The 13,920-nt window shown below is 40.6% G+C and overlaps 1 protein-coding gene across 1 annotated transcript; it reads left to right on the forward strand.

Moving 5' to 3' along the window:
• Positions 1-420: 420 nt before the first annotated feature.
• Positions 421-6,316, forward strand: PPP1R3D (protein phosphatase 1 regulatory subunit 3D). Its single transcript, XM_048820370.2, has one exon. It carries the CDS (start codon positions 1,369-1,371, stop codon positions 2,290-2,292), a length of 924 nt encoding a protein of 307 aa, XP_048676327.1. The 5' UTR covers positions 421-1,368; the 3' UTR covers positions 2,293-6,316.
• Positions 6,317-13,920: the final 7,604 nt, after the last annotated feature.

Consider the following 13,920-nt stretch of genomic DNA (forward strand, 5'->3'; position numbering starts at 1 on the left):
TCTCCCCCACCCAGCCAGCCAAGGCGCCACGCGGTACTGTCCCCACACCATGCTCAGTGCCCCACAAGTAGCAAATCCCTACAGGGAGCAGTTTCCCGCACTACAATACTCCCGCCTTTTTCCTCTCGCTCTCCCCCCCCCACTTTGCCCCGCCTCCGCCTGCCCGCCTCTTCCTGCTCTTGCAAGCAGCTCCCGCCAAGGCCTACGGGCAAACCGAAAGGCACAGCCCAAGCCGCAGCGGCTTCCTTTCCGCTAATGCGCATGCGCCGAGAGGCGGGCGGCCCGGTGGTACGATTGGTCACTGAGGGAAGGCTGCATGGGAGGAGGTGCTACCATACTGGAGGAGACGGGGGGAGGGGCGTTGCACGGGAGCGTCAGAGGGGGGCGTGGCCTGCGTGCCCCTGTTGCAAACTGCTGCAAGGGAGATTTGGATTGCAACCATCTGTCAGCTGATGCGCGGGGCGGCTGCACCCCTGAGCGCCCGGGGACCTGGTTGCTGGGCGGCTTCCAGCGCTCGGCCTGTGGCGGGGCTGAGTCTTGGCTACCAGCCCGGAGCAGACGGGCGCCGTGAGAGAGTAGTGGGAGGGGCGGGGTTGGAGGTGGGCTGCAGCGCCGCCTCTTCCCCCGCAGACCTAGATTCCTCCCTGTCCAGCCAGTGACACAGCATCGATTCCTCCACCAGGCATCCTGACAGCCTCCAACCTGCTCCAGCCTGTACAACAGCCTCCTTGCAGCCCAGTGACCTCCAAGTCCCCTCTAGCCTGTGCAGGAGTCTCGAACCATCCAGCGTCAAGTGGGACTGTCTCGAATCCTGCTCCAGTCAGGGCAGGAGTCTCAGATCCATCATAACAGCCTCCAATCCTCCTTGAGTCTGTGTGACAGCCTCGAACCCCATAGTGCCCACCGCAGGAGCTTGCAGTCCGCCCTCAACTGGTGCAAGAGCCTTGAATCTGCCAGCGTCCAGCACAACTGTCTCCAGCTTTCGTGACAGCCTCAAGTCCACCAGTATCCAGTGTGACAGCCTTGATCCCACCTAAGCCTGTGCAACTGCTTTGAGTACTCCACCATTCAGTGTAATAGCCTTTTAGCCTTGAATTCTCTACCCAGTGAGACAACATATATCCTTCCATCCAGTGCATTAGCTTCAGATTCTCTTCCAGCTAGCGCAATAGCTTCCAGATTCCTGTCATCCATTGCAACAGCCTGTGCCACTTCAGTCAACGCTAGTTACACCATCCAGTGCAATAACCTCAAATACTCCGTCACTGCCTCCGCGACTGCTGTCATCCCGGAGCCCCCTCCCTGTCACAAAAGAGGCAGTTTTCAGTAGCTGCGGCATCAACTTCATCACCTTGCCTTCAGGAAACAATGGAGCTACGTGTCCCTCAGAAAAGCCCCAGTTACCTCTCCGATCTGTATCAGAACATGCTAAGGGCTGAAGAAGGATTGGGTCCAGGACGGTGGCGGCAGGAGCACCAGCCACTGCGTGGCAGCAGGGCCAGTCTGAGCACCCTACCCAAGAGGGAGCCACAACCAAGTCATCTTCAGAGCAGCACTACTGTCAGCTGTGACCCACATCTCCAGCCTATCATACGCCGACGAGCCAGGTCTTTGCCCACCTCCCCTGAGAGGTTGAAGAATACAGCAACACCATGCCGTGTTCCTGGGTGCAGCAGAAGCCGCATAAACCGGGTGAGATTTGCTGATGCATTGGGCTTGGAGCTGGCTGAAGTGAAAGTCTTTCAGGTTGGGGAGGACCCATCCATCCCCTTGCATGTCCTCTCCAGGCTTTCCATCAACTCGGACCTTTGCTGCAGCCAGATGGATATGGAGATCACCATGCAGTGCTTGGTGCCTGACTTCCAGCAGCCTGTGGACTGTGTGGACTTCTCCACCCACCTTCATCAGCAGCTGGTGTGTCTAGAATGTGTGACCAGCTCAGACCTGGGGCTCAGTGGCACTATCCAAGTTCTCAATGTGGCCTTTGAGAAGCAGGTGACTGTGCGCTACACCTTCAACCAGTGGAAGAGCGTGCATGAAGTGTGTGCTCACTGGCACAACAGCAATCCTGAGGAGGATGGGAAGGGCCAAGCTGATGTCTTCACTTTCTTTCTCCCCATGCCTCCTTTCCTCCTCCAGTTGTGCTCTGTAGTCCAGTTTGCAGTGAGATATCGTGTCAATGGGCAGGAGTACTGGGATAACAACCAGGGTAAGAACTACAGCTTCACCTGCAGGCGTCACCTTCTCAAGATGCCTAGGGAATGTGAGGAGAGCTGGATCCACTTCATCTGACCAAGAAGAAGATATATGGATATGGAATGGCTACAGTGGCCTTTTCTTCCTTGGTGTTCCTCTCTGCTTCTCTGACACCACAGAAATCTTTCTAGAGGCAAAGATGTTTCAAAATAAGAGAGTAACAACTTGTGATCTGTACGAAGCTTTTTTGTAAGAGCCTCAGAAAGGATAAAGGGCCAAAACCTGCACAGATTTACATGCCAGGTGACTTCATGGGATTCAAGGAGATTTCATAGAACAGAAATCAGGGCAGAACTGGCTCAAAGGGACACTGTGTCAGGCTAAATATATCAAAAGGAAAATTATTTGTTATTATTAATACTTTAGATTACATAAACAAAAAAGTTTAAAATTCCAACTTCTTTGTCACCATTTTATACTGTTTAATTTTTTGCACTTAACTCACTGGAAAATAGGTTAGCTTTACTTTTTTGTTACAGTTTCGTTTGTAGTATTACACTGGTTCTTGGGCATAATTCCAGTGCTGCAAACACTGCAGGGCAATGTTTATATCCAAATTATTTGTATTCCTATTTAAACACAAAAATATTGATATTGATATTTGGTTTTATTATTATTTAACAAAATCTAACTATTGATCTGAAACTACCTGATGGGGTCCCCATAAATAAGGTTTTAACCTGATTCTTTTTCTTTCTCTTTTTATTTTTAATCTCCAGTGCTTGCCATTGATACAGTCAGAGTGATTCTTGCTAAGATGTGTTTCTTAAGCCATAAGGCTGGCCCCCTTGGGGAAGGCCTGATATTTTCAAGGTGAGGTTCAAGCCGTTCTTTGGATAAAGTTTTAAAATATAAGCTTGTTCCTTTCTTGCATAATTATTTTCACTAAACAAAACCAGAGCAGTTTTGCACTTTTAATTGCATCTTCCACCTGAGGATCTCAAAGCCCAATACAAATGTTAATGAAAAAAGCCTCACTGCCCCTGTGTGAGATAGATAATTGTGCCTATTTACAAATGGAAACAGACACAAGAGGTTGAGTGCCAAGGCCACACAGTGAATCAGTTTACAGAACCATGGAACAGAGCCCAGGAGTTGTGATTGCTAGCCCTCCGTTCCAGTACCCTAACTATCACCATAGTATTTTGAATCCTAAAATTAGTTAGTTCTGATCTTTTCTGACCAGTGGAACAAGAAGTTATCGGCTCCCTCCTCTCTAGCAAAAAGTGGGGTCTTCAGGGAGGGACAATGGTATGGCTGGTAAATCCATGTCTGCTTGGATCCACAGGCAGAAGTCTCCCCTCTATGGGCGTGGGAACACAGCAACCACTTGGAGAGAATGGCCTTCTCCATACTTAGCCTGTTGTTCTGCCTCTTTGTTGAAGAGGCTTTGATCCTATAAAATTTTTGTGATATATTTTGTGATATATGCAGTCTTCAGTTTGGAAAATAGGAGATAAAATCTGCAGTTATGAAAACATGTGAAAAACTTCTCAGCTAGCTAGATACCTTGTTAATACAGCCTAAGTATTAAAAAATGACTCGTGATCTTGGGTGCCTGAATTTGGAGTGCTCAGCTAAAGGCACCTTAAAGGGGACTGATTTTCAGAAGAGAGGTGCTCAGTACTTCCTGAAAATCAGAGCCCCTTTAAGGTGTCTCAAGTTGGATATGAAAAATTCAAGCACCAAAATCACTAATCACTTCTGAAAATTAAGGCCATAAGCAACACACACAGCCAGGTGTATACTAGTACAAATACGCACACACCTGAGTTATGCAGTGCAGCCTTATGTCATTAAACACCTAAGAAGTGATTGGTATCCAGCTACTGTGCAACTTAAAGTATTAATGCTTTTTATTTAAAAAAAGTTCATTAAATAAATAAGAAACAATTACTTTTTTAAAAGTGCATAAAATAATTGGACTGGAAATGTCATTCTAACCTTAATCAGCTTTGTTTGTTTTTTTAATTAAGCACTTTTAACATCCTATCCTAACATTGATTTTAACAAAGTGGATAATAGGTCAATACAGCAAGTTTTGGAGACCAAAGAACTTTAAAACTGCTCTTTTAAATGTACCGTCTGGTACCTAAAGTCTGTAGGTAACTCTGGGAATTCCTCATTTTCAAGTTTCAGCTGTCAACCACCAGCTGAAATTGACAAGTGACATTTCCCACTCTCCTCTGCTGGTTGCCAAATGTTAAGTACATCTTCAAATATAAAAATCCTATAGGGGGAGCTATTCCAATTAGTATCATTAGGAGGAGATTTGACTGGTGGAAAGAGCAGAGAGTGGCAATCTGAAAATCCGGGTGCTGTCCCCACTCTTCTATGGTTTTCTGTATGACTTTGGGCAAGTCATTCAACATCTCCATGATCTGTTTCTCTTATGTAAAGTGGGAATAATACCCATTTTTTATAATGGTTTTGATATCCTTGTATAGGAGGTGCTCTCTATAATAACTGCATTATAATCTATAATAAGAGCACATACAGAATGTCTATCCTTTCAACGTGAGTTGATTATTAAAGTTAATATATTTAATTGGCTGGCAAGCTCGAAACCATCAAATATCTAGTATTACTGCACAGGTCAGACCTAATAGACAATTTTTCTTTTATGAAATTACATTCTGATCAATTGGGGAAACATCTTAAAGCATATTTCTTTAATGAAATGTTTCCCCCCAGTTTATAATATGGTAGCATAGCCTAAGGGGTCTGATTCTCAGTTACTTCATAGGCGGAATTTTATAAGATGGCAAAGGTGCGTTTAGGCCACCTTTGAACTACCTATATTTTTGGTATTGCTGGGGCCCTGCTTCTATGAGTCATGAAAAACAGAAAACTGTTGAAATGCACTTTGGCTACACACCCAACACTACCCCTTCCAGGTTTGGGAGGAGAGCCAGAGTAGAGCTGTTATGACAACTCTTCATTGACTGAGTAGCCCTATAGGAAGGAGGGATTTTCTGCTCTCTTTAAGGCCCCTTTGCATTGCTACATCTGTTGAGAAAGGAACTTGCTGAATTGAGAATCCCTAGGAATCTGCTGTCCTAATAGATGTAATTTTTTTTTTAAATCAACAATTTCTCAGCTGACAGCTAACAGCTGAAAATAATAAAAGTTTGCACACAGTTGCTGGTACCTATTTGACAGGGTGTTAACAGGCCAAGGGCTTTCAAAACTAACCTAAGCTCTTTTGCTCATTTTGATTTTCCTAGCTCTCCTATGGCAAACTATGCAAAACTTTTAAAATCAGTCAGGCATCCACACTGCTCAGTGTCTTTTGAACTGCACCAGGTTTTATCTTTCATTTTCTATTTTTAAAAGATTGCCAGGGCTGGTTCAGTGATATTATAGTAATGCAATGCACTGTCATGCTAGAAGGAATGGCCTACAAGCTTAAGTTAAAGTGTTGAAAGTGCTGAACCACCTGGAATTACAGAGTTGGAAATAGGAGGGTTGATTCACCCTTCTACATGAGGCAGTTTTATTAAGTACTGTGTAGTTTAATATATGTAGGGCTTTTGAAAACAGCCTTCAAAACTGAAGTCCTGGCTGCTCTTTGTAGACATTAAAGATTCCCTGGTGGTTGGTAAAAGTGAGGATTTGCCTCAGTCTTCTGGCCAAATTTCTGCTCTGACAATGCTGAGCCTCCAGCTATGCCAGTTAACCTTTGCAGAGTCAAGAACTGAAACATTTTTGGGCCTGGTATTTGTCCAGCTGGTTTAAAAAAAAATAAAGCTAGAGATGGAACATGAGAAACCCTCATGGGAAAATAAATGATATCTAAGCTTAGTCTCAAACCTATTTTTTACAAGAACTGAAAGTTAAAAGCCTATACAGCTGCTAGTAAGAGCTATTGGAAACCTAGATTGGCAGGCTAAAATGTAAAACTGAAAGGGGAAAGGCTCCAGGGTTTACATAGCAGTTGAAAAAAACCTAGAAAAGTTTAAGGAATTTTTTTTTTATAAATAATATACAGCTAGTTGTACAGAAGTCAGTATTTTCATCATAGATGTCATGTAATAATAAACCATTCAAGCTTGGCTAACATAGCTTTTGTTTTTGATACAAACCCAGAAACTATATTACTATATAAACAGGTGTACACTTTCTGGATTCTTTATTTGATATAACAATTCTGTTATATCTTGATTTACAGTGGTAACATAATCATCATGATAGCCTAAAACTGGTCAAATAATTTAGAATTAGCAGTGGGGGAAGTCCTCATAATAAACTATTTAACAACTAAAACTAGGATTTTCAAAGGAGTATAAGGGAATCAGGTGCCCAGATTCCTTAGGTTCCTTTGAAAATCACAGTGTAAAGTCATGGAGCTCACTCCTGTAAGTTGTTGAGCACCTCTTGCAAAGTGCTGAGAAAACTCAACTCCAGTTTAAGCTAATGGGAGTTGACTGTGTTCACTTTGCAGAATAGAACCAAATGATTGCCAATTAAATTGGGCCTATGTATTTGACTGTATTGTTCTTTATATTCTGAATTGCCAAATGTTTGAGTTTTGCAACCTACAATCCTATGAACATAGCTGTAAAATCAGTCTGAATTTCAAAACAAAATTCACATTTCTCAGATCAGTGTTAGTTTTATGGAATTTAACATTATGGTGTTTAGGCAAGCTTACAGAGTAGTTAAAATTCCCATATTGAATGCTTACAAATTGTTTTGGTAGGGAAGAGAGAGGGATTTCTTTGAAAACAATTATTCACCAAAATTTTCCACCTGCATTGCATTTGATACTATAATTTGAATTTGCTTCTCAGATAGTTTGCTTTGGCAAATGCTACTACTGAAGCCTCTGCTTATGTGCCTTTTGTTCTTTTGAACAGAGAAAAACAAACAAAAATCTAAGACTTGAGTAATATGACTTAATGTTTCTGCTAATGTACTGTATTATTCAGTACAATATGCACTTTATACAATGAGGGGTCTGTCTGACTATCAGAGGTGCCAAGCATCTGTCCTCCCACTGAATTCAGCTGGAGTTGTAATTACTCATCACTTCTGAAAGTCAGGCCAGCCCTGAGTGTAGCTCTTCATTATAAATAACTTCAAGCTACTAGCAATGTTTTCTATAAATTGTGTATGTAAATTATTTCCAATTACAAGGATGCTGAGTTAAACTACCAAGCTTCCCATTGTAAAATACATAATTAAGGTTAAGATTCTGTCACTGGTATTTTTAGTAAATGTCAGAGACAGGTCACAGGCAATAAACAAAAATTCATGGAAGCCTACAACCTGTCCCTGTCTTCTACTAAAAATACCCTGTGGAGGGGAGGGGTGGAAACAGAGCGCTGATAGGGCTTGCAGTTGCTCTGGCCCTGCCACTGCTCCTTCGGCAGGGGCTGACTGCTTCTGCTTCAGCCCAAGGGGGGGCTGACCCAACCCCAGCCGCTACTCTGGCGTCCCGGGGCTGTCCACCAATCAGCTGTTCCAGCGCCCTGGGGCTGGCTGATGGTCAGCTGTTCCAGTGACCTCAGGGCTGGTCGATGGCCAACTGTTCCGGTGGCTGCTGCTCCAGCTGCCCCAGAGCTGACAGCTGCTCCATCTCTGCCCCAGAAGAAGTCCTGGAGGTCCCAGAAAGTCACAGAATCTGTGAGCTCCATGACAGAATCATAGCCTTAATCATAATTTCTATATTAGTCTTTATTATAGCACAACCTTAAAGGTCCTGTACAGTATTAGAAGAAAATGAAATGCAGTAATGCGTTGAAAAATGATTCTGTAAAAATGCCACTGTGAGGTTCCAAGTTTACATATAAATTGTGTCTTTAAGGCACAGAGCCAGGAACTTACAGAGGCAAGCATAGTGCTCCTGGGATTGCAAATGTATGCACTTTGAAAGGGTACGGCATGCTTCCGACCACGTTCCCTGTCCTCCAGATATAGGCCAGAGGAGTCGGGTTTTAACACAATCTGTGGCAGCTCTTGTGCTCTGCAAGGAAAAGGACAGATTGTGTATAGCCCTTGTGCAGGGATGCCAGGAAGAGTGGAAGGCTCTGGGGGTATCCACATAAGGCTGAGCACATTCTAATCCTAAAACATATTGTCTCTCAGTGGCTCCAGATTACATCTGCTCACTTTGAGCCCAACTGTGTACCCATTATGATGCAAAACACTTTCTCACTTGAGTAGTCTCATTAAAGTAATTGGGACTACTCACATAAGTGTTTGCCAACGTGGGTAAGAACTATTCAACTGGGCCTTTATTTTTTGTCAGAAAAGTAAGCAGATGAAATGGAATACACGCAGGAAGTACTTATGTTGAGCAAGAAAGTGCCACTTTTACATCGTCATTTTTTCTGATCATAACTGCTTTTCTTCCATTTGTAAGAAGCACTGAATTGCCTCTAGGTAAATCACTAGAAATCTTTCTTTTTTGAGTATTGAATTAAACACCAATTTATCATGGATGCTACTAAACCCCATTGTTTACCATTGGTTTATGGTAGAAATATACTGCTGGCTTCCACTGGTAGAAATTCTGCTAAGTGTTGGTAAATGTTTAAAAAAATCTTAGTGTGAGTGCAGGCAGTGCACAGTAATAGTGCTGCCAGATTATGCAAAACTGAGGCTCTCAGTTTAAAGGTTATGTCATATATATTGCAATATCTGGAGGAGAGGGTAGAACTGAGTGACTAAGCTGTATGGGCTTTCAACATACGGTAGTTTTATGTCTCCTCCCTTCCGCAGCATTGAAGGAATTTACACATGCAAAACCGCAGTATTTGCCCACTAATATCAAGTCCAGTTTTGCCTGTTAGTTTACGTAGCTTGCACTGCTGGATAAATAAAAGCTAAAAGTGACTCTTATTAAATTATCTGTATAACATTGCTGACTACGTGGGTTGAGTTGGCCCAGCATGAAGTAGAACTGAGAGCAGTCTTGCTTTAATTTGATATATGAAGTGGCTTTTCTTTGAGATGCTTTTAAGTAAATAAATATTCACACACTACTAATGGTTCCTACCACTGCATATGATATATGACATACTCCTACTTATATCATTTTTCTTTACACATATTCTGATCATCAACTGGTTTTGAGCCATCCAGTCCAAGATCTGTACATGGTGGGTACATAGCACCTCTTGTTGCATTGTGAAGGCAAACTTGTGACCACCTTTGTTAATTCACAGGACAACTAAACTTGTCTACATGTGGTATCTTCAAATTCAGTGTTTCCCATCTCGTGGTATAAATTTTGTAAGAGTGAATTCTTTACAGACAGATTGCCACATAATGCACTTTAAAAACAATCAAATTACTGTATATTTAAAATGTTCACATAGTAACTGAATGTCTGTTAGTTTACATCTTGCAACAATGTTTCAGATTCATTTTTTAAAATTAAATATGGAATATGTGTCAATGAGAAGAGAATAAAGGCATTGTCATAATCAGTAAAATGTCTCATAATACTGTACAGAATAAAATTGATCACAAATTTACCACTGCACTAAAAAATGCTTTGGTATATGTAATAATGTTTTGTGTATAGCACATATTCTGTAAAATGCTCTATCCGTTTAAAATAAATAAATTGAAATTTATAATTTTACTATAAAAATTGTGGTTCCAAAGCATTCCTTTTTCACTGTTTTATGTTGTCATTGGTCAATGATACTTTTGTTGTATGTAAATACACAGTGTTTAGAAACCTCAATATGCAGTTTAGCACTATTTTGTTATTAAAAGAGTGACAGACTCAGGTTACTTAGAAAATAAATAAGATGGTGTTAGTTGATTCAACCAATTCAAATAAAGATGGAAATTTCAGACAGTGGACAAGATCCACAAAGGGGACTTAGGCATTGCTATGTTGTCTTATTTTAGGCACCCTGCTGAATCTTCAGCTCTGAGTTAGATTTCCAGGTTCCCTTTTCAATGCATGAGGGGAGTTAGGATCCTAACCATGGGATTCAGAGCAGCCAGCAAGCTGAGTGAGGAGCTGCCTAAGCTAGCCAGTAGGAGAGGGTTGGTGTCTACGCTCCACCTCTCAAAGGGAGCTAGGGTCCTAAGTGGGCTGGAGGGAGGCACCTATTTCCATTTGGGATTCACAGCCAGGAACCCTCTCTTGGAGTTGGGTGCCTGAGACAGGTCAGCCCTTTCTCACAAAAAACAATTGAGAGTTCCATACACACAGCAGCTGTAGGACTAGTCTTAACGTCTATGAAAGTAGACACGACCTCACTCTTCTTCATCATTTGTACAGCCTGTTTATGTTGGCAATTGGTGCCAATGAGAAAAAGATAAATAGCTGCTGTGGGATATCTGGGATATGCTTACATCTTTTTTATTTCAATGTGGCACTATGGTTTCTTAAACTGCTTTACCTTAATAGACATCATCTCAAGTTCTGTTCGTATTACACATACTAATTACATTAATTTCAGTTAAGGAAAAATTGCACTGTATTATGGGAGAATTGTACAATAATATCCTCATAAACCTATACACAACAGGGAAGGCATGTCAATTATTTTTTGTGTAATATTTATCTCTTGGTATACTCTTTGTGCCTAACTATCAGAGGATATTCTGCCGTTAACAATTTCCATGATATGTTAGTTTATATTCCAGGCCTTAAATATTATTTGATGTAGTGTTTGTGAATAAGAACTTATACAGATGGAGGAATCTTGTTTCTACACTAATAAACAGAACTACCCCCACTGTGATAAAGCAGAACAGTAAAATAATAGAAGCAAGATGTAGTGAGCTAAATCCCTGTCCCATTGAAGCCAGTGAGAGTTTTGCAACTGATGTTAATGAGGACAGAATTTGGCCCATGTAAGTTGCATACATTTTACATCAGTTTTATGAAGTTATACTATATTTTAAAAAAAATCTTTTGGGAGGGTTAGTGTACTGGCTTTTTTATCTTTTAAGGTCACGTGAGGGTTCAAATTTGCCTGAAACCCTTAAAAACGTTATCCTGGTTAAAATACAGTATTTCTCATCTCATAGCATATTGTTTTCTGTCACATGGTTCTTCAATATCTGTCCACCTAGGGTATGTTAAGATACTCTTAATATGCACAGTGATTACTTTAAAACTGTAGTAATTATTAAATGCAAATTCAGATTTATCTTGTATCTGAAATGCCTTTTCCTCAACACTGAGCAAACACTTATTTCAGATATGTCAGGTGTGTATGTAGATATAATTAAATATTTGACCCATCAATTGCAGGGCTTCTTGCAATGCAAAAGAACAACCTGAAATTAATTGTGATGTATATCATCAATATACATTTTAATCAGCATTAATATGACATTGCATTGTCAAATTTATTTGGAAAAGAAAACATTACAAATGACAGACTAAATAAATGATAGTATTTACATTATTCTAGTTTGTTTAAGAATGTCAGTTTCACTTTGCAATTGTCATACAAAAATTTGCATTGAAGGTGGGGGGATGTAAAGTAGAGTGCTTTTAGAAATACATAGTATTATAATGCTGTCTGTATGACTCTCCTCTTCCCCTTTTCCTATGCTACTACCCTAAAAACAACTCATTATTTAGTGCTCACATGAAACCAGAATGCACTTTACCCCTTTCCCTCTACTGGGCTCCTTTAAATTATGTGCATACTGCAAATCTGTTGGATGAAATGAGATGGGACTGGATGTGGTAGTTGCACAGACATATATCACCCATAGTTTTTATACATATGGCCAATTTCTGCACTGTTACACTCATGTAAAGCTAAAGTAATGCTATTAAAGTCCACGAAGTGTCCATGAAGTGATTCCAGACAACAGATTTTTGTCCACAGATTTCATATAGCACTTTTCACATGTATTCTAGTACTTTGCAGAAATAATAAGCAATGGTAAAATCAGTCACAAGTTTAATCAATTTTGTTGCTTAGGATATCATACGGTTAAGGAGTGATAAAATGGCAGCATAGCTTTGCTGATAAAATGACAATATCTGTCTAAGCAGAGAGAAGCTATTTACTTCTGTATTTTGGCTCTGAAAGATCAATGTAAACGCTAATTGTGTGTAACTGTAATCCCTTTGCAGCCCTTAGTGCTCTATTTTTACTGAAAAATTGATCCATGCTATTTATGTTGCCTCACTGTTTTATAGCTCCAGTTAATGAGCTATAAAGGTATCAAGAACATTAAGATTAGCTGTTTTTCTAAGTCACTGACTTCATGTTTCAATAAAGTAAAAATCTAGCCTTCTGCTTTATTTCAGTGGTAGTTTTATAGTTCTAAACATATTTCTGTTATTCTTTTACGTTGAATTACCAACCCGTTGTCTTTATTTGCCTTTATTTTTCTTTAAAAGAGAAATAAAATTGTTAGCTTTTAGTAATAATTCATAAAGAGGCAGTTATATCCATACTTATTTTAGAGCATAATCAGTGTATCAGGTCTCTTATCTTACTATACATACTTTCCAGATTCACTTGTTAAAAACAAAGACGAAAAAGGGCAAGGCTAAACTTGTCAACACAAGTCTAATGTTAGAACCAGCTTCTTCCCTGATTAGCTATTCTGCCTATGATCTCAGACCCACAACTATTTCTGTTAAGGTAATTCAATATGACACCTGATACTGGACCTTTTTGGCATAGACACCTTTGCCCTTTCATAAGGTCTTTCCACATCAGTAGAGCTGACTCCTCATTAGAATATTTAAGATCATGAAGTACTAGAGTAGGAAGAACAAAATCTACAAATCCTTTTTTCACAGTATTATACTCAGAACTCAACACTTGCATAAGGATTTGTTTTGCAAAGGCTTTTCTGTTATACTGTCAAACAGTCAAACTTTGTTCACAATTTTTTTGATCTTAACATTATCCTTCAAATTTTTATACAATCTACAGGCCTAAAAGTGTAGTCACATTTTAAAAAAAAAAATTTGTATGTGCTGCAACATTAATAAAATCATCCCATGGAGCACTTTCCCTCTCCTTTGCAATCATGTAGATCACCTCTCTTCCCATTCACAATCACATAACATTGCTGAAGCAATTACAGCAGCTGTTTCTATAGAAAACACTAAGGAAATATTTAATATATCTTAGCAATCTTTATTGCTAATTAACACCTGAAAACAAGGGAAATGAGTCAGCAACCTGAGACCAGCCAGCTTCTTACAAACCGGTTTGAGTCCTGCTGAAATAGCCTTCTAATGCTACTTATTCTCTCACTTAATCCATGCTACATAGAACGCCACCTTAATTTGACTTTTCACTCACAGCAGGCAGAAACATATTTCAGTAAGGTAAAGGGTCCATTGTAATGGAAGACAGTATCAGGATGCTAGGAGGGAAGGCAGTTATTCTACATACAGGTGCCTGCTAGTGTCTTTAGGACGGGCAACAAGATTGGTGCATAATTTTTGACATTTTGGGGAATGGCATCTGCAAAACATATTAAGCCCTTTAGATTCAGAGATGACAAGGAGAAACCAGTGATGTGGAAGTGAAGTAGGGGGAGTCCTGGTGGGGTCACTAGAGGAAAGGGTGTCGTGGTAGGGGAACGGCATACGAGGAGGTTCACGGGGTACAGGAGGAAAGGGGGTTCATGGTGGGGTATCACACTAGAAGGGGTGTCATGGAGGCACAAAAGAAAAGGAGGGAGGGGGAGACACAAAGAGGGATG

Source organism: Caretta caretta, chromosome 13, assembly GCF_965140235.1.
Source record: "Caretta caretta isolate rCarCar2 chromosome 13, rCarCar1.hap1, whole genome shotgun sequence".
Taxonomy (NCBI): Eukaryota; Metazoa; Chordata; order Testudines; family Cheloniidae; genus Caretta; species Caretta caretta.